The sequence below is a fragment of the Prionailurus bengalensis genome, chromosome C1 (genome assembly GCF_016509475.1).
Source record: "Prionailurus bengalensis isolate Pbe53 chromosome C1, Fcat_Pben_1.1_paternal_pri, whole genome shotgun sequence".
Classification (NCBI taxonomy): Eukaryota; Metazoa; Chordata; class Mammalia; order Carnivora; family Felidae; genus Prionailurus; species Prionailurus bengalensis.
Window position 1 is genome coordinate 48,942,215 of NC_057345.1, and position 20,005 is coordinate 48,962,219.

General features: G+C 35.0%; 1 protein-coding gene across 1 annotated transcript in view; it reads left to right on the forward strand.

Moving 5' to 3' along the window:
• Nucleotides 1-20,005, forward strand: part of HOOK1 (hook microtubule tethering protein 1) — a 71,129-nt gene that overhangs the window by 42,126 nt on the left and 8,998 nt on the right. The window contains exons 10-19 of the mRNA XM_043575121.1: nucleotides 4,761-4,901; nucleotides 6,380-6,581; nucleotides 7,133-7,243; nucleotides 9,847-9,934; nucleotides 10,255-10,315; nucleotides 12,270-12,410; nucleotides 14,588-14,681; nucleotides 16,338-16,372; nucleotides 16,908-16,990; nucleotides 17,617-17,717. Coding sequence (XP_043431056.1) covers nucleotides 4,761-4,901; nucleotides 6,380-6,581; nucleotides 7,133-7,243; nucleotides 9,847-9,934; nucleotides 10,255-10,315; nucleotides 12,270-12,410; nucleotides 14,588-14,681; nucleotides 16,338-16,372; nucleotides 16,908-16,990; nucleotides 17,617-17,717 — 1,057 coding nt within the window. The remainder of the gene's footprint in view (nucleotides 1-4,760; nucleotides 4,902-6,379; nucleotides 6,582-7,132; nucleotides 7,244-9,846; nucleotides 9,935-10,254; nucleotides 10,316-12,269; nucleotides 12,411-14,587; nucleotides 14,682-16,337; nucleotides 16,373-16,907; nucleotides 16,991-17,616; nucleotides 17,718-20,005) is intronic.

The window sequence follows — 20,005 nt, forward strand, 5'->3', positions numbered from 1 at the left end:
TGTTTATGGTTCTTTTACAAGGTAACATTTACATGTTGTGAAATGAAGAAATACTGCGTCCAATTTAATGTGCTAACAAAGGCATACATTTGTGTTATCACACTTTTATCAATATATAGTTCATTTCAATCACTGAAAAAAGTTCTTTTATGCTTCTTCCCAGTCAACCCCTACCTCCCAGAGGCTAATTACTCTTCTGAGTATTTTTCAGCATTGATTAGTTTTCTCTAATCTAGAGCATCATATAAATTGAATAATGCAGCATGAACTTCTTGGTGATTGGCTTCTTTTGCTCAGCATTTTTGTGAGCTTCATTTATGTTTTGAATGTATCTGTAATTCATTATTTTTTATTGCTAAGTAGTATTCAAATATTTGCAATTATTCTACATTATACCACACTTCTATTTATCCATTTCCCTTTAGATGGGCATTTTGGGTTTCCCAATTGGGGTTAATATAAGTGAAACTAGTCTGAACATTATAATACAAGACTTTTTAAAGACATATGTTTTCTTATTTCCCGTTGGTAAATATATACAGCAGTATTGCTGAGTTGCGCACTAGCTGTTTAATTGTGAAAGATACTGCCAAACCGTTTTCCAAAGCGGCTATAACATTTTATACTCTATGAGCAGAGTTTGCTGCTTATTGCTCTAGTTGTTCTGTCTGGTAGGATATTTTGTTCTTATCTGTCTTTTTAACTTTAAACATTTCAGGGAAAATGTAGTAGTATTTCATTATGGCTTTAATTGGCATTTTTCTGACAACAAATGATGTAATAAGCCCCTTTTCAAATGCTTATTGGCAATATATCTTACTTTGTGAAGTGTCTCTTCACACTGTTGAGCTGTTTTTAAATTGGGTTGTTTGTCATTATCAATTCGTTGTAGGAGGTTTTAAAAATTTGGATACAAATCCTTTTGTCAGATATATGCATAGTAATATTTCACTCATCCTGTGACTTGCCTTTTCATTTTTTAAATGGGGTCTTTCAAAGAGGAAAAGTTCTTAACTTAGATGATGTCTGATTTGTCAATATTTTTAATATTAGTGTTTTTTTGTGTATTGCCCAAGAAATCTTTGTCTACTTCCATGCCATGGAGATACTCTCTATTATGCTCTTCTAGAAACTTCACAGTTTTATCTTTTACATTTAAGGCTATAGTCCATCTTGAATTGTTTTCTAAAACAATGGTGTAAGGTATGGAGGTCAAGCTTTATTTATTTTTATTTTTTATTTATTTTGTTATTTTTTAAAGTTATTTACTTATGTTGAGAGGGAGAGAGCATGAGCAGGGTAGGGTGAGGGTAGGGAGAGAATACCAAGCACGGCTCTGTGCTGAGAGCACAGAGCCCAGCACAGAGCTTCATCTCATGAATGGTGAGATCATGACCTGAGCCAGAATCAAGAGCTGGACACTTAACCAACTGAGCCACCCAGGCGTCCCTATTTTTATTTTTGTTTTCCATATGGATATCTAGTCGTTACAGTTGCATCATTGAAGATATTTTAATTTTACTCCAAATTGCTTTGTATCTTCATGAAAAATGGTATCATAAAATTTGCTTCATCTTCTGGACTCTCTAGTTGTTTTCTATTGATCAGATTGTCTTTATGCCTGTATGATGTGGTCTTGATTACTTTAGCTCTAAAGTAAGTTTAAAATCAGGTAGTATAAGTATTCCAACTTTGTTCTTTCTTTTCAAAATTTGTTTTGGCTATTCCAAGTCTTTTTGCATTTTCACATCTGTCAGTCAATTTCCATTTAAAAAAACCTTTTGTGATTATGATTTAGGTTCTATAAAATTGATATCTTAAATATATTGAGAATTACCGTCTATGAACATGGTATCTTCATTTATTTTTTAGTTTCTCCCAGCAATATTGTGTTGTTTCTAGCAGAGAAGTTTTGTGTTTTGTTAACTTTATTCCCATGTAGATGCTATTACCAATACAATTAAAATTATCCTGAAAAGTGGCTGCTAATATGTACAATTCATTTTTATATATTGAAACTCAAGCTTTTATTTTGAAACTTTTATGTCTTATTGATTCTAGAAAATGGTTTATGTAGAAAATTCTAAGGCATCCATAGTCATCTAATCTATTAATAGAGCTTTACATCTTCCTTTTATTATTTCTGCCCTGTATTTATTTTTCTTGCATTGAACAAGAGAAGACATCTTACTTTATTCCAGGTCTTAGGGGGGAAATGTTCAATTAAGTACCATCAAGTATAATACTTGCTGTAAAGTTTTTTAATGTGTTTTTTTTCTGTTTGAAGGAATTCCCCTTTATTTCTGGCTTGCTAAGAGTTTTTATTACTAATTGTTGATTTTTGTCAAATGATTTTTCTACATCTTGAAATGACAGTGTGGTTTTCTTTTTCATCCTTTCATTATGATTGTTTTATTTTTGATTGTTGAACAATCTTATATTTCAGGGTTAGACCACTTTGGTCATACTTATTATTCTGCATATATATTAACTAGATTCAGTTTGCTTATAGATTGAGAGAATTTTTTTTTTTTGGTTGTCTTCATAATAGATACTGGTCTATAACTTTTTTTCTCTTGTAATGCCTTTTTTTAGGTTGTCAGAGTTCTGCTAGTCTCATAGAATAACTGGGAATAATTCTCTCCTGTTTTCTGAAAGAGTTTATGTGTGAATGATATTAAACAATCTGGGCCTATGGTTTTCTTTGTGAAAGGGCTTTTAATGACAATATAATTTCATCAGTGCTCATAGGGCTTCTTAGATTTTCTGTTTCATCTATGTCAGTTTGATAAGTTGTGCTTTTCAAGGTATATGCTTATATTGTTTAAGACGTTGAATCTATTGGCATAAAGTTGTTCATAATATTCTTTCATTGTCCTTTTAATGACTGTAGGAGCTATACTGATGCTTGCTTTTTCATTCCTGGTATTGGTAATTTGCATTTTTTCTCATTTTTCTTGATCACTCTTACTAGGGTTTCATCAATGTTATTAATCTATTCACTTTATTAGCTTTCCGTATTATTAGTTGTACATCTCTGTTCTTTCTTTCTTTCCTTTTATTTACTTTGGATTTAATTTGCTCTTCTTTTCCTAGCCTCTTAAGGTTGAAATTTCGATTGATTTTAAGACTTTCTTCATTTTTAATATATAAGCCTTTAAAATTGTAAATTCTCCTCCAAGCACTGGTTTAGCCACATTCCCCAAATTTAACTGGTTGTCTTTCTGTTGTTATTCTGTCTGAATTATTTTCCAATTTCCTTTGTGATTTCTTCCTTGACTTGTGGGTTGTTTAGAAACATGTTGTTTAATTTCCAAGTATTTAAGGCTTTTCTAGACTTCTTATTGTGACTGATTGCTAATTTAAGTCTCTTATGGTTAGAGAACATATTGCATGGGATTGCAGTCTTTTGATATTTATTAATACTTATTGCTCATCATGTTTCATTGTGATTAGTGTTACATGTGCACTTGCAAAAATGTGTGTTCTGTCATTTTTGACTGACATGTTCTATACATGTCAACTGAATCATGTTGGTTAATAATGTTCAGATCTCTTCTGTATTTTTATGTTTAGGTTTTTTTTTTTTTTTTTGTTTAGTTCTGTCATCCATTAGAGACTGGTATTAAACAATGATTGTGGATTTGTGGATTTCTACCCTTGATTCTATCAGTTTTTGTTTCATGTATTTTAAAACTATTTTTAGGTATATATATACATTGATGATATGGCTTTCTAGTAATTGACCCTTTTATAATTATGAAACATTTCTTTGATAATACTTTTTTTGTCTTAAAATGTATTTTGTTTGATGTTAACATAACCACCCCAATTTCCTTTGCTTACTGTTTTCATGGTGTTTTTAAATCCTTTTACTTTTAATCTGTGTCTTTATGTTTATAATATCCCTTGTATAATTAATGTATATTTGAGCCTTTTTTGTTTAGTCTGATAGTCTCTGCCTTTTCAATTGGTGTGTTTAACCTATTGGCCTTTTATGTAATTTTTGTTATGGTTATATTTAGGTCTGTCAATTTGCTGTTTTTCATTTGTCATATCTATTCCTTTCCTTTATCTTCCTTTCCTGCATTCTTTGGAATCAAATATTTTTTTAATATTTTATATTAAACACTGTATTGCCTTTTTCCTTTTTTTTTAAAGTTTATTTATTTTGAGAGAGAGAGAGAGAGAAAAAAAAAAAAAACAAAAAACGAACGAGTGGAGGAGGAGCAGAATCCTAAGCAGGCTCCTTACCGTCAGTGCAGAACCTGACATGGGGCTCAAACTCATGAACTGTGAGATCATGACCTGAGCTGAGTTCAAGAGTCAGAGGCTTAACTGACTGAGCCACCAGACTTCCCCATCTTCTTACTTTTTGTTTTTACCATAGAGTTTGAAGTATTTATCCATAACTTATCATAGTCTACTTAGAGTTAATATTTTACCATTTCACACGCGATGTATATTTTTGAGTGATTATATATCTATACATTTTCTTTTCACCTTTTGAGATTAAAACCCCTTTTAGAACTAGTGATAACCAAGCACCATATTTCAGAAGTGAAAATGAAAATTCAGAACATTAGTTTATTCTCAGCCAGTTTTAAATCCGGGAGCCAGAAGTGTCTTATTCTTTTAGTCATTTTTTTGAGTGTAGAATTTTAAAGAACATTTTAAAAGTATGTCTTGCTAAGCTTATGTCTCAGTAAGAAAACAAATAATGGAAATTACATTATAAATACTTATTTTGTTTATGCAAGGCTTGAAGCTGCAAAAGATGATTATCGTGTTCACTGTGAAGAACTTGAAAAGCAACTAATTGAATTTCAACATAGGAATGATGAACTGACTAGTCTTGCTGAAGAAACAAGAGCCCTGAAAGATGAAATAGATGTCCTTAGGTATGCCATGTCTGAATATAATTATGTCGCTTCTAAGTTATTAGTCATTTCAGTATTCCATATTTTAATCAAGGATTCGTAGGGTTATTTCTACATATCAAGTACTGATCAGTTTTTTCCAGGCTCCTAGTCTTTACTTAATTTATGCTTGTTAATAATAATTGCAGTTTAAGGATAATATTCAATCTTTGTTAGCACAATTTCATATTAGAATTTGTAAACCCAAAATGATACCTTTTTCTTTTTTTGAGAGAGATAGAGAGTGAGCACACGCACAGCCAGGGACGGGCAGAGAGAGAGAGAGAGAGAGAAAGAATGGATCTCAAGCATATCTGACAGCACAGAGCCCGATTGGGGGGGGGGGGGGGGTGTGATATCTTTTTCTTAAGATTGTGTAAACTGAATTACTTTTAGATACATTTAGCTTCATCTCCTTGTACTCATTAGTTTATTTTGTGAACTTTTTACATGAGGGAAAGTATTCTCACAATCCATATTTTGGCATTTGATATAAAATAGATATAGGTAAGTATCTTAACATTTATTTCAGGGTTATCCCAAGGTTCTCTTACTGTCTTTGACAATATAAAATTTATATTTAGCTTTTCCTATGAATTGTTAGTCAAGCAAACAGACTATCCATATGCTCTTTATATTTTCTGTTAAATTTTCTTTTAAAAAAAAAATTTTTTAATGTTTTATTTGCTTTTGAGAGTTAGAGAGAGAGACAGAGCATCAGCAGGGGAGGGGCAGAGAGGGAGAGGGAGACAGAATCCGAAGCAGGTTCCAGACTCTGAGCTGTCATCACAGAGCCCGACATGGGGCTTGAACCCAGGAACTGCAAGATCATGACCTGAGCTGAAGTCAGACCCTCAACCTACTGAGCCTTTTCTGTTAAATTTTCTTAATTAGCCATTTTGTTGCCCAGTTTTTATGTCCATTTGAAACAAAATCTTCCTACCATTCATTTGAACTTGCATGTGATGAAAAGTGATTTGGTTTATGTATTTATTTTTGCTCTAGTTGGCCAGGTAAGCACAACTCTAAAGGGATGTGCTTTGTCAAACAAATTATAAGTCAACTGCCTAAGTATATCAAATACTTAGAATAAAACTGCACTAAATGTTAAACACAAAGCACAATTGACCTGTAAGCTTCAGAGAAGCTTGGAATTGTTCAGTTACATTTACAAAACCATTATTTTTTAGACATTGTGCTGTATGAAACGGTTTGATAATTTAGTGTGTCAAATTTAAGGCATTTTTGTTTTGATACCTTTATAACAAAAAGGTTCCACACTGGACTTGAGTCTTTTTCTAAAGTTCTCACACAGTTTAATTCTTTTGCTGTCTGTCCGATTTTCTTTTCTGTTGTTTCAGCCAATTGATAGTTTATCTAGCTGACTAATTTTAGAGCCAGAATAGAAATGTTATGTGCATTTACTAGCTTTTACCCAGTAACATGTAGCTTTATTATAGGGCTACCTCTGATAAAGCTAATAAACTAGAATCAACGGTCGAGATGTATCGTCAGAAATTACAAGATCTGAATGACCTTCGCAAGCAGGTGAAAACTTTACAAGAAACAAACATGATGTATATGCATAACACAGTCAGCTTAGAAGAAGAATTAAAGAAGGCAAATGCAGCACGTACACAATTAGAAACGTACAAGAGGCAGGTAAGAAAATATGTCAATTTTTTTTAATCATTGTAACTGAAAGAGCTCAACTTTCTTATTCCTTCTGATACTTAAGAATGATAGAGAGGTGAAGAACATTGCCTATAACCAGCTGTGAGCTTATTATGATGACAGATTTCTCCTACCTGTAATTTTAATTCCAGGATTGATAGTTGAGTTTGAGTTATCTAGGTCTTTCCCCTTTTTATTCTCTTCTGAGCTTGTATATATTGGGAGGCATTTTACTGCTTATTATTAGCATTTCTGGTAACTAATAATAATTGCCTAGAAAATGGAGCTATAGCCGGTAATATTCTGTTTAGCTATTTATCAAGCAACCTAGAGAAACAGTAGAGTACAAGAATGATTTTTTTATTAGATTATTATTTGAGTATTTTAAAATTTATGTTAACTCTTATCCACATGCTATTTTCACAACTATTGAGGATTACTAGATTATAGTCTTAGTCTAAGTTTTATTTCCAATCAGTTTCTCATTTATTGACCTCTGAAAAACTATTAATATTATATACCCTTGTTTTCGACAAAAGGTTCAAGATCTTCACAATAAACTTTCCTCTGAATCCAAAAGGGCAGATACACTAGCATTTGAAATGAAGCGGCTTGAAGAAAAACACGAAGCTTTACTTAAGGAAAAAGAGGTAAACATAAATACAGTTGATAAGTCATACGCCTGTCTTCTTTTAGTTTTTAATATTATCCTTGCTATTCTAAGATTGGAAGTCACATCAGTCAGTTCTTCTGTCTTTCTCCAAATTAGAGTGTTGGTGTAAAAGGAAGTAGAAAGAATTCACCCTACAGTTTCGTTACTTTCCTTCCCAAGGGAAGATGGAGTCACAGAGGCAAGGCCCCTATGTCTCAGTGCGTGCGTTCCCATTCTAGACCGTTGGCTCCTTGAGAGCAGGCACCATAGATGGGATTTTTTTGATGGCTTTATTGAGATATAATGTATATGCCATCAACTTTGCCTACTTAAAGTGTACCATGCAGCAGTTTTTAGTACATTTGTAGTTGTGCAGCCATCCCCACAGTCAGATTTTAGAACACTCTCCTCACCCCATCAGTGTGCCTACTAGCAGCTGCTCTCTGTTCTGGTTCCCTCCCGCCCAGCTTCAGCAACCATTACTCTACTGTCTTTCTCTATAGATTTGCCCAGTCTGTCCAGAATATGTCATTATACACTTCGTGGGTTTTGTGACTAGATTCATTCATTTAGCTTAATGCTTTCAAAGTTTATCCATTTCGTAGTATGAATCAGTACTTTGTTTGTTTTCATGCTGAATAATACCCTATTCTGTGGACATACCACATTTTATTTATTCTTTCATCATTTTATGGACATTTGGGCTATTTCTGCTTTTTGTCTATTAAACAGTTAACGTGGCTATGAACGTTTATTTACAGTTTTTATGTTGACATGTGTTTCATTTCTTGAGTATATACCTATGAACGGTACTGCTGGATCATATGATAACTATGTTTAACCTTTTAAGGAAATACCAGACTGTATTCTAAAGTAGATGAACCATTTTTCACTCTCAGCAATTTGTGAAGGTTTCCGATTTCTCCACATCCCTGCCAACACTTACCAGCCTTTTAATTTTAGCTGTCTTAGTGACTATGAAGTGGTATGCCATTGTGGTTTTGATTTGTGTTCCCGTAATGACTGATGAATTTGAGCATCTTTTCATGTACTTGTTGGCCATTTGTATATCTTCCTTGAAGAAATTACCTCTTCAAATCACTTATTCACATACTATTTAAATTATTTGCCTTTTTATTATTGAGTTGTAAGAATTCTTTATATATTCTGGACATAAGCTCCTTCTCAGATATGTGATTTGCAAATATGTTCTTTTATTCTGTGAGTTGTCTTCTCACTTTTTTGATGGTATGGTTTGCAGCAGAATAGTTTTTCATTGATGAAATCAGAGTTAGCCATTTTATTCTTTTGTGTATTTTTTGGTATTTCTATGAAATCATTGAATAATGTGAGGTTATAAAGATTTATGTTTTTTGTTTTCTTTTAGTTTTATAGTTTTAGCTCTTATATTTATTCTGTGACAAATTTTGAATTTTTGTATATGGTATAAGATAGGAGTCTCAACTTCATTCTTTTCTGAGTGGTATTCAGTTGTCCCAGCACTATTGTTCTTTCCCTATTGGATTGTCTTGATACCCTTGTTAAAAATCAATTGACCATGAGACTGTAGTGATAGATACATTATACGTTTGTCAGAACCCATAAAAGTAAAAAAGAAACAGTTAAATCTAATGTTAAAAATCAATAATGGCTCATCAATTCTTTTTTTTTTTTTTTTAATGTTGATTCATTTTAGAGAGAGAGAGAGACAGAGCGTGAGCAGGGGAGGGGCAGAGAGAGAGGGAGACAGAGAACTCGAAGCAGGCTCCAGGCTCCACACTGTCAGCACAGAGACCGACATGAACTTGAACTCATGAGCCATGAGATCATGACCTCAACCGAAGTTGAATGCTTAACTGACTGAGCCACCCAGGAGCTCCCTCATCAATTCTTAAAATAACCACAAACTTTACCTCGCTCACTATTCAGAACACCTTTGCAAGGACCTAAGTATCAGCATTTCCATTTTGATGGTGTGGCTCCTAAAGCCAAAGAACGAAATAACTCACCCTGCATAATTTAACTAGGAAATAGGGAACCTGGAATTCAAGCCACGATCTATTTGCCTCCAGAGTCCATACTTTTTACTAATTACTCCACAGTTGCATACTTGTACTCTGTTGCATAATTACATCAGTTTGGTTCAAAGGTATATTATCTTTGAAATCACAAGATTTGTGTTGTATAAAGATTATTTACATGATTTAGCACTAAAACTAAAATATTGTCATTTTTATTTTTATTTTTTTTTATTTTATTTATTTATTTTAAACATTTATTTATTTTTGAGACAGAGAGAGACAGAGCATGAATGGGGGAGGGTGAGAGAGAGAGGGAGACACAGAATCTGAAACAGGCTCCAGGCTCTGAGCGGTCAGCACAGAGCCCGATGCGGGGCTCGAACCCACAGACCGTGAGATCATGACCTGAGCCGAAGTCAGATGCTTAACCAACTGAGCCACCCAGGCGCCCCAAATATTGTCATTTTTAAATAGCTAAGCAACAATTAGGAAATTAGTTTGCTAAGATAAATTGTTATAACCATAAAGTACATTTCTTGTGGAAACAATTGTTTTGCTCATATAAACAATTCTTTTTTAGAGACTAATAGAACAACGTGATACTCTGAAAGAAACGAATGAAGAGCTTCGATGTTCACAAGTGCAACAAGATCATCTAAACCAAACAGGTGAATTTTGTTGGATTTTTAAAAGTTTTTTTTTAATGATAGAAATGCTGGGGGCGCCTGGGTGGCGCAGTCGGTTAAGCGTCCGACTTCAGCCAGGTCACGATCTCGCGGTCCGTGAGTTCGAGCCCCGCATCAGGCTCTGGGCTGATGGCTCAGAGCCTGGAGCCTGTTTCCGATTCTGTGTCTCCCTCTCTCTCTGCCCCTCCCCCGTTCATGCTCTGTCTCTCTCTGTCCCAAAAATAAATAAACGTTGAAAAAAAAATTAAAAAAAAAAAAAAAAAGAAATGCTGAAATGTTGATCTTTCATTGTTGTTGTTTAGATGCATCTGCTACAAAAAGTTTTGAGAATCTTGCTGCTGAGATTATGCCTGTGGAATACAGGTAAATGTGTTTTTATTAATTGATAATATTAGAAATGTGATTTCTTTAAAAAAATTATTAGCCTTTAAAATGTTCCATTTTATGAGTCATAGAGCTCAAAATACTTTGTCTCATCTGCTTGAGCTTCTTAGATTGTTATTGCTACTTTAGCAGTTTTAGGTCTTATCAGAAGTAAAATTTCACAGACTTGCTGAATGAGATATTCTGGTTTTTACGATATGACTTTTACTGTGTTGAACTTCTTTCCCTACCCATAAGCTCTACGGAAAACCCTTTTTACACATGGCCTTTAAATCCACATGGGTGAAGCCAATAGGAAAGGGGCTGTCAAATATAGCAGGAGGATTAAACAGAAGTTAAATAAAATATAAATTTTAGAGATTCTTCTTCACCAGCTTTTATTTTCGTATTTTACTGCTATGTTTACTTGTAGGCATTTGACTAATCTGGTAGTTTTTATGGTTTTCTTTTTTGTGGTAAGAGTTTTATTTATTACTTCAAATTCTACTTTTTAAGCAGATTTATTGAGATACAACTCACCCATTTACAGTTGTACAGCTCAGTGGTTTTTAGTGTAGTCCTAGAGTTGTGCAGCCATCTAATTTGAGAACACTTCATTCCCCCAGATGGATACCCTGTCCCTATTAGCAGCCATTCCTCATTCCTGCTTCTCCTCCAGCTCTAGCCCCAGGCAACCAAGAATTGACTCTTTGTCCATTTGCTTGTTACAGAATTTCATATACATACAGTCATACAATATGCAGCCTTTTGTGACTGACTTGTTTCACTTAGCGTATAGTTTGCAAATTTGTTGACTTTCATTTTGTTCAACTTTTGTTGTTAAGACAGAGGTCTTTACCTGTTGGACTGGAAAGCAACTTGTTAGCTAGTATCCAGTGATATTAATATTACTTTAAAATAGCCATATGAGCCTATAGTTTAAAGTCATGATGCTGTCATTCAGAAGAACACAAACTGAGATTAAATGAAATTAGTTGCTTCTGAGAAATTGCATTTAGGGAGGCAGGTAGGAGAACATTACTTTTTTCTTTAATATCATTTCTATCATTTGCATTTTAGAAAATATGTGTATGTAAACTTTTAATAAAGATTTTTTTGAAAACAAAAATAATCTAGAGACAGTGATAGGCCTGTCATCATGAAAGTATATTTAAAAATATTAAGCAAACTAGGGGCACCTGGGTGGGCCCAGTTGGTTAAGCATCCAACTTTGGCTCAGGTCATGATCTCCCAGTTCACGAGTTCGAGCCCTACGTTGGGCTCTGTGCTGACAGCTCAGAGCCTGGAGCCTGCTTTGGATTTGTGTCTCCCTCTCTCTCTGCCCCTCCCTTGCTCTCTCTCTCTCTGTCTCTCTGAAAAATAAATAAACATTAAAAAAATAAAAATATTAAGCAAACTGATTTCTTTTTTTTACGTTGATGTATTTATTTTGAGAGAGAGAGAGCGAGTGAAGGTGCTCTGTCAGTGTGAAACCTGATATGGGGCTCGAACTCACAAACTGTGAGATCATGACCTGAGCCGAAATCAAGAGTCAGACTTCAACTGACTGAGCCACTCAGGCACCCCATAAGCAAACTGATTTCTTAAACCTATTGCTTTTAATTTATGTTTTCTGAGGATATACTATATATTACCTTTAGTAAATAGTTTCTAAATTACCAGTGAAAGAACTCCTGTTTCTCTTTGGGATTTGCATAATAAATATTTAATATGATATAACACTTGTGCTTTTAAAAATTCACAACTTGTTTTTCAGGACAGTCTTACAATATATGTAGGCTTTTTCTTAAAAACTTTCAGAAACATTGCTAACAGTTTTAAATGACAGCTATTGAATGAACAGGAATTTTCTTTCCTAAAAAGCTAAGGATGTAAAAAAAAGCAAAATGTATATTTAGAAAAAATTAAAAATAAATTTTCTTTTCAACATCAGGGAAGTATTTATTCGACTGCAACATGAAAATAAGATGCTTCGCTTGCAACAGGAAGGTACTGAGAATGAACGTATTGAGGAACTCCAGGAACAGCTAGAACAGAAGCACCGCAAGATGAATGAACTGGAAACCGAGCAAAGGTGACCCACTCTTTGTAATTGTCATAGTGATTCCATTAGGTAGCCACCAAATCTTGACTCACAGAAGAGGGAGATAACATCGTAATTGAAATAGTTAGGAGTTTAGTCTCTCACTCCCATTGCTTCTAGCACACTTTAATAACCAGGTTTCTCATTCTTGAATTTCATTTATATGTCTTCATAATTCTCAGAAAATTTAACAAATGAGTAAATGACAATCTGGGTTTCGACTGCAGTCAGTGCTTGGATGGAACATAGACTGTGGAGTCAAATTTGAGTGCCACCTCTATTTAAACCTATTAACAGTTTTGTTCTGGGCAAGTTTCTTAAATTCACACTTAATGTCCTCAGCTATAACTGGAGGTGATACCTATTTGCAAGTTGTTATGAAGATTCACAGATAACGTGTTTAAAGCAAATGACGTACTTATCTGATACTGAGGAGGGGCTTAAAAATTATAATATTAAAAATATATTAACATTGATAAAGTGTTCACTGTATGCCAGCCACTTCCCTGATGTTGAAAAGCAAAATTTATTTTTTCTAAATATACATTTTACATTTTTTCTACATTCTTAACTTTTTAGGAAAGAAAATTCCTGTTCATTCAACAGCTGTCATTTAAAACTGTTAGCAATGTTTCTGCAAGTGTTTAAGAAAAAACTATTTATTGTAAGACTGTCTCGAAAAACAAGTATTACATTGTTAAAAGCACAAGTGTTATATTGTATTATATATTTATTATGCAAATCCCAGAGAGAAATAGGAGTTCTTTTACTGGTAACTTAGAAACTATTTACTAAAGGTAATATATAGTATTACCTTCTAAGCGCTTGTTTGGTATTAACTCAAAAAACCTCACAGTAACTCTGTGAAATAGGGACTGTAATTATCTCTTTTATGGATAAGGAAGCTGAGGTTCAAGGAGGTTAAGTAACTTATCCAAAGTTATAAGCTAGCTAGTAAGTTCTCGATTGCACATTTGAACTTTCTGTCATTCTGACTCCTGAGTCTGGACTCTTAAACACTATGCTAACTTGCCTCTTATATATGGCATATTTTTCAGTAAAAGTATGTGGTTTTATTTGACCAACCTTTATTGGATCTTAGAGACTAGGAATTTTAGATACACTTGAACCTGGTTTCTCAAACTTGTATATATAGTATTACATCAACTGTGGTTGAAAAAAGAATAACATTTTAGCTTTGTGAAGGGACCATCAAATATTACTATCCTCTGCAATTCAATATCAGCACTGGAGATAGAAAATTTCAGCTTTTAGAAAGTTAAAACAGGAAGATAGACATATGAATAGATAATTACATTATCTGATAACTGGAACAATGGGGCATTATAACGGGCAGGTGTGTTGGGTCATATATACATGAAAAGAGAGACAGATTCTCTTTCTTGCTGGAAACCTCATTAGAGGCAATTCTCAAGCAGGGTTTTAAAGAATGAGGTTTTGCCAAGTTAAACATCTGCATTAGTTGCTAGTGTTAGTCTCTTTAATTTAAACAAAAAATTATGAAGAGATGGTTGGAAAACGGTGACCTTTGTCAGTACACTATGAAATCTGAAACAAAAAGAAACCTAGTTCCCATTCATTAAAAATACACCTGTAAGGGGGCACCTGGGTGGCTCAGTCGGTTGACCATCCGACATCAGCTCAAGTCATGATCTCATGGTTCCTGTGTTCAAGCGCTGCATCGGGCTCTGTGCTGACGGCTCAGAGCCTGGAGCCTGCTTTGGATTCTGTGTCCCCCTCTCTCTCTTTGCTGTTCCTTTGATAGTTCTCTGTCTCTCTTTCTCTCTGTCACTCCAAAATAAACATTAAAAAAAATTTAAAAAAATACAACTGTAGGAAAACTGAGCTAGTTTTCTAATTTCTCTTACCAGTGAGTACTGTGCAGAAATGATGTGCTTTTGCAACTGGCACTTAAGTATCTTGAATTTTTACATGTGGGTGTTTATACTTCCTGGATAAATGTCTTCTTTTTAAAAAATATTTCTTTGCAAGTAGCCTACTATACTATATATTAAACCTAGCCACAGATCATTGTTCAGCCTTCATTATTACTATTAAATGCACCAGTTGCACAAATGCACCTTTATAGATCCTTAACTACTTTGACTTTCCATACAAATAAATGTGTATGATCCATCTTACAATAGGCTGAGCAAAGAGCGCATCCGAGAATTGCAGCAGCAGATTGAGGACCTCCAGAAATCTTTACAGGAACAAGGCTCCAAGTCTGAAGGAGAAAGTGTAAGTAACTTGAAATCTGTAATAATTCTGCTGCGTGTGGACTCTCTGCGAGAGGTCCTAACGCCCAAATTCGTCTTGTGTTTGAAAGTGCCACCCTTATCAATGAGGGTACCCTTGAATACCGTATATATCTGCATAACGGATGCTGTGATTTTGCCACTTTGGAGCCTATAAATTAATCGTATGTATTCAAGGTGATTTCTGTCTGTCCTACAGCTACACCTAACTTCATGGTTGCTGGTGTGCTGCCGGTGAGGTCTTCATGGCTCTGCTGGGACACCAACAGGGTGGGCCTCAGAAAAGTCCTGGTTGAGAGTGCTCAGTGGTCAGAATTGAGGAAAACTTCTAACAGGAAAAGGGAGAGGGAGAAAATGATCTCTAGCAAAGAGCCTTATAGGAGTGGATCATACTAACCTCCAAAGGACAGAAACCTTAATGCAGTTTTGAAAGCATCACCTCGTATTTCTTCCCTTCTTCCATGCTGACTCGTGGCCTTGCCGCTTCTAATCTGTTTTTGATGGCAAACATTGTGAGGGCAGAGAGAAGAGGACTCAGCAGAACTCAACAGCCCCACCCCGAATGCACCTAACAGTGTGTCTGTAGTTTGAGCTCTGTATGCAGGGGGAAGGAAGTAACGACAGAGGGAGGAAGGCATTTAATGGAAACAACAACGAAAAGACAGGGCTCTGTGTGTGTTAGGTACTGGTTAGATGGAAGCTGAGGTGGTTAGATCTGTGTTGACGGGGAGAAAGCTATGAAGAGTAAGTAAAGAGGTGAAAAGGAAGACTGAAAGGGTTGTGTTTCCTCTCTGTTATATGCTTTATATGATTTTTTCTTTTTTCCCCGGGGGCTTGGAAAATAGAAATCGTCTCATGCATGGCGGCATCTCATATGTGCATATATACGGTATTGTAACCTCTCTAATATGAATATTTTTTTAAGCCACAATAGAGACTACTTTTAAAATGGGATCTCTTTGAGAGAGTACATTTTGGATTGCAGTGTTTTTAAATGTGTTCTATTTATCTTTTAAAAATAAATTATTAGTGTCTTAGTTATGTTTCAGATTATGTATTTTAAACCCTTCAACTTTTCAGTAGATGATACAGAGCTAGTGTTGCAATTTAAACTCCTGCTTTTTAAAGAGGAAGTTTTATGTTTTGAATTTTATTTTTTAACAAAATCCTCTTCATTTTGATGTTAATATTAAAGTGCTTGCATTTATAATGATAAAGCTTTATTATAAAGATAATTATTTAAGTCTATTCCTCACTAAGGGCCTAACATCTTAAATTATGTATTTTAAAAAAGGATTTTTAAATGTTTGATACTCCTCAATATATCACATTCAGCTTGCATTTGGTATTTTTCTTCAAGTTCAAATTTTATTTTCATGGTATTCAGAAATATGAAGCCCTTTTCTTTCTACTCCTGTACTCATCCTTATGTCATTTCCTAACCTCCTTTCCTTTCCCTTTGAAGTAAAAAACACCTGAAATTTTATGTCTTTACAAGTATGTTATTAGAAATACAAATTGTTAAAAAATTTATAATTTTAAATAGTACACTTCAAAAGGAGGTAAAGAGATTTTGATGTCTGGAAAATTTATCTTATCGCAACAGTTATCTTACAGCAACTTTTTTTAATTTTTATAGTCCAGCAAACTAAAGCAGAAGTTGGAAGCTCATATGTAAGTAAACTGATATTTCATTTCAAATATGAGAGGGGAAGGGTTTTAAAAACTTCTAAAGTTAGTATCCTTTTCTGACTTTGTTTGTAAGAGAAACCCCCTGATGCCAATTGAATGTTCACCACTGCCATCAAGAAGTGAAAAGAAAAACGCGCTAAAATGTTCAGCCTGCCTGTCAATGATCTCAAATCCTACATTTTTCCATCACTAATGTCATTTGAAGAGTTTACAAAGTAGACAGCTGTCACATGTGGAGATGTGGGATGTTTAACCAATAAAATATTTCCTCTGACTTTCTTAGGAAGCAAGGATGAGAGGGAAAAATTAACATTTTTAGCACCTGTCATGTGTCAGGCAGTTTACCCTCTCACAACAAGCCTATACTATGTGTCAGGTATTATGCCCATTTTACAGGTGAGGAGATTCAGGATCAGAAAGTGATTTGGCCACAGTCCACAAATGTCCTGAGGCAGAAATCAGTTTTCATTCTCAGGTCTGTTTGCTTCCAAAACTCCATGCTCTTTCCACTACTTAGGGAAAAACTAACTGAGGTCCAGGAAGAATTACAGAAGAAACAAGAACTCATTGAAGATCTTCAGCCAGATGTAAACCAGAATGGTAGGTATTTGTAAAAACCTGGATCAGACTACGACTAAGGACTTGCCTTTTTTAGTTGAAAGATGCAAGAACTGTGTATAAGTTTTCAGACACTCCATAAATGCGTGCATTGCAAATAAGAACCATGATAATGTTTTAGTGATTTCAGTGATTAACAAGTGATCTGATTTTAAAGCGAAAAAGTCTAATAAAATGAACTGATTGATATATAGGAGTATCAAACATGGTAACATATAATAGAATTACTACTATGGAAATGTAAATAAAATAATTTATAATAAAATTAAATTGAGCCTTAAACAGTATGTAGAAGGACTGCTTTATTTTCTTATGATGATCGTGCTTACATGCTGAAGTGTATTTGCTCATTGAAACGCTTGATAGAAGGGAGAAAAGCTGGGTAAAGCAGATTATAGATATTTTTAAGAAAAAATAATATGAAATGATTGAGGATATGTTAGTTGTAGTTCAAAGGTTTTAGATACGAATTCACTACAAAGAAGAAATAAACATTTCTCTTTTAAGTTCTCTTATCAGTCCTTTCGAAAAAAATCAGATAAGTATAATTTTTGTGTGAGGAGGGAATATTTTAAATTGGTCCTGTTTCATTTCATTTTCAATAATAGTGCAAAAGATCAATGAACTTGAAGCTGCTCTTCAGAAGAAAGATGAAGATATGAAAGCAATGGAGGAAAGATACAAAATGTACTTGGAGAAAGCAAGGAATGTGAGTGGCTTACCTTTCAGAGATCAAGTCTTCTGACTCAGGTTCTCATAAGGCGCATTCCGCCCATGAGGTCATCTCTCTTAAATATGCATCATGTCCCTTTTCTGACTCCACCCTACCTTGCGGGTCAGTCCTCACAGTCTCTCCCTGTCACTCATCAGCATCATGTAAAACAAACACAGGGCTGTTCTTGGACAGTTTAAACGGGGACTGCAGTGACCTCATTAGAGAAGACGACTATTAGAAAGTATGGAATCGTGGGGCGCCTGGGTGGCTCAGATCATGATCTCACAGTTTGTGGGTTTGAGCCCCATGTCGGGCTCTGTGCTGACAGCCCAGAGCCTGGATCCTGCTGCGGATTCTGTGTCTCCCTCTCTCTCTGTCCCTCCCCCACTCACTCTCTGTCTCTCACAAATGAATAAATGTTAAAGAAAGAATTTTAAGGGGCGCCTGGGTGGCTCAGTCCAACTTCGGCTCAGGTCATGATCTCATGGTTCGTGAGTTCAAGTCCCACATTGGGCTCTGTGCTGAGGGCTCAGAGCCCGGAGTCTGTTTCAGATTCTGTGTCTCCCTCTTTCTTCTGCCCCTCCCCCGCTCTCTGTCTCTCTGTCTCTCAAAAATAAATAAACATTAAAAAAAAATTTAAGAAAGTATGGAATCTTTAGCTCTTAAATTTTTTTTTTAACTTTTATTTATTTTTGAGAGACAGAGCATGAATGTGGGAGGGGCAGAAAGAGAGGGAGACACAGAATCTGAAGCAGGCTCCAGGCTCCGAGCTGTCAGCACAAAGCCCGATGTGGGGCTTGAACCCATGAACTATGAGATCATGACCTGAGCGGAAGTTGGATGTTTAACTGACTGAGCCACCCAGGTGCCCCTGGAATCTTTAGTTCTTAAAATGAATGTTTGCCTTTGTGAAAATTTTGCTCTTCAAACTTGTTTAAAATTGTTTTACCATTTAATTTAGATTAGATAGTTAAACACTCTTCTAATGTTTACCAGACTGGTCTTTTTCCCTATTTCCAACTTAAATATCTGTGAGAACATTCTCATAAAATCGTTTATTTCCATGAATACCATGTATTTTCTTAAAATATTCTGTCTTAGAGAATATCAATATACTCTTTTCTATTTGTTGAATAAACAAGAGGATTATATGATGAAGCTTTAAAATACTGCTAGTGTATCTATTCTTTTTATGTTTGAATTTTGTATTTATTAAGTTGTCCATATTACCTGCAACAACAGATACACCTCAGGATCTCAAGGCTTCACATGAAGTCCATTTTTCAATGGGGGAGGGGCTCTGCTCCGTGCAGTGTCCCCAAGCCCCCAGCTGACAGAGTCTTTGCCTTCTTGAACACAATGTTCCCAGCTCTACTTGACTTAGTCCAGCTGGTAGACGAGGGCAGCCAGCCTAGACCATACCGGAGATAGTAACGGGGTGGGCCTGGGAGCCACATGAACCACTTTCACCCTCACTGCAGTGGGCAGAATATAGGCACACAGCTGCACTCAACTTCTAGGGAGTCTTGGTAAATATCCAGACAGTCTCTGCCACAGTCTAGTGTCTCTCAACTATAGAAGTGCTTTTAGTAGAAAATATAAAACATAGAAAGATTCCCTTTCTTCTTAACTGTGCATTTTTTTCAGTGCATACTACGTCCATGATTGCAGACATAGACACACACAATTTGTATGATCATAGCACATACAATTTATATTTTGAAAGTTTAAAATAATTCCCTCATGTTATATAAACATACTTTAATATTTATTAAGCAGCTATTATATTTAGCACAGGGAATAGAGAGGTAAACAAGACAGACGCTTCTAGAGCGGACTGTGCAAAGTAAAAGAATGGCTATATAATATTCAGTTGAATGCAGTATATAGTAATTTAGTCATCATCCTGTTGTTGGAAATAGTTTGTTTCCATTTCTTTTTCCTTCTTGCTTCTAGAAATAAGACTATAGGCAACTTATTTATATAGAAAGCTTGCCCCTTATTTTGGCTTATTATGTTAGCCTTGTTCCTAAGCTAATGGGTCAAATGGAAGTTTTAGGTCAAAGGATAAGAACATTTTAATAATGCGCTTGATACATATATCTAAATGATATTCTAAAAGGATCACAGTTAAGTAGACAAAACAGTGACCATGAATACCATATTCTTGTCATCATCAAGTACTATCATTTAAAAAAAAATTGCTGGAGCGCCTGGGTGGCTCAGTCGGTTGACTTTGGCTCAGGTCATGATCTTGCAGTTCGTGAGTTCAAGCCCCGCGT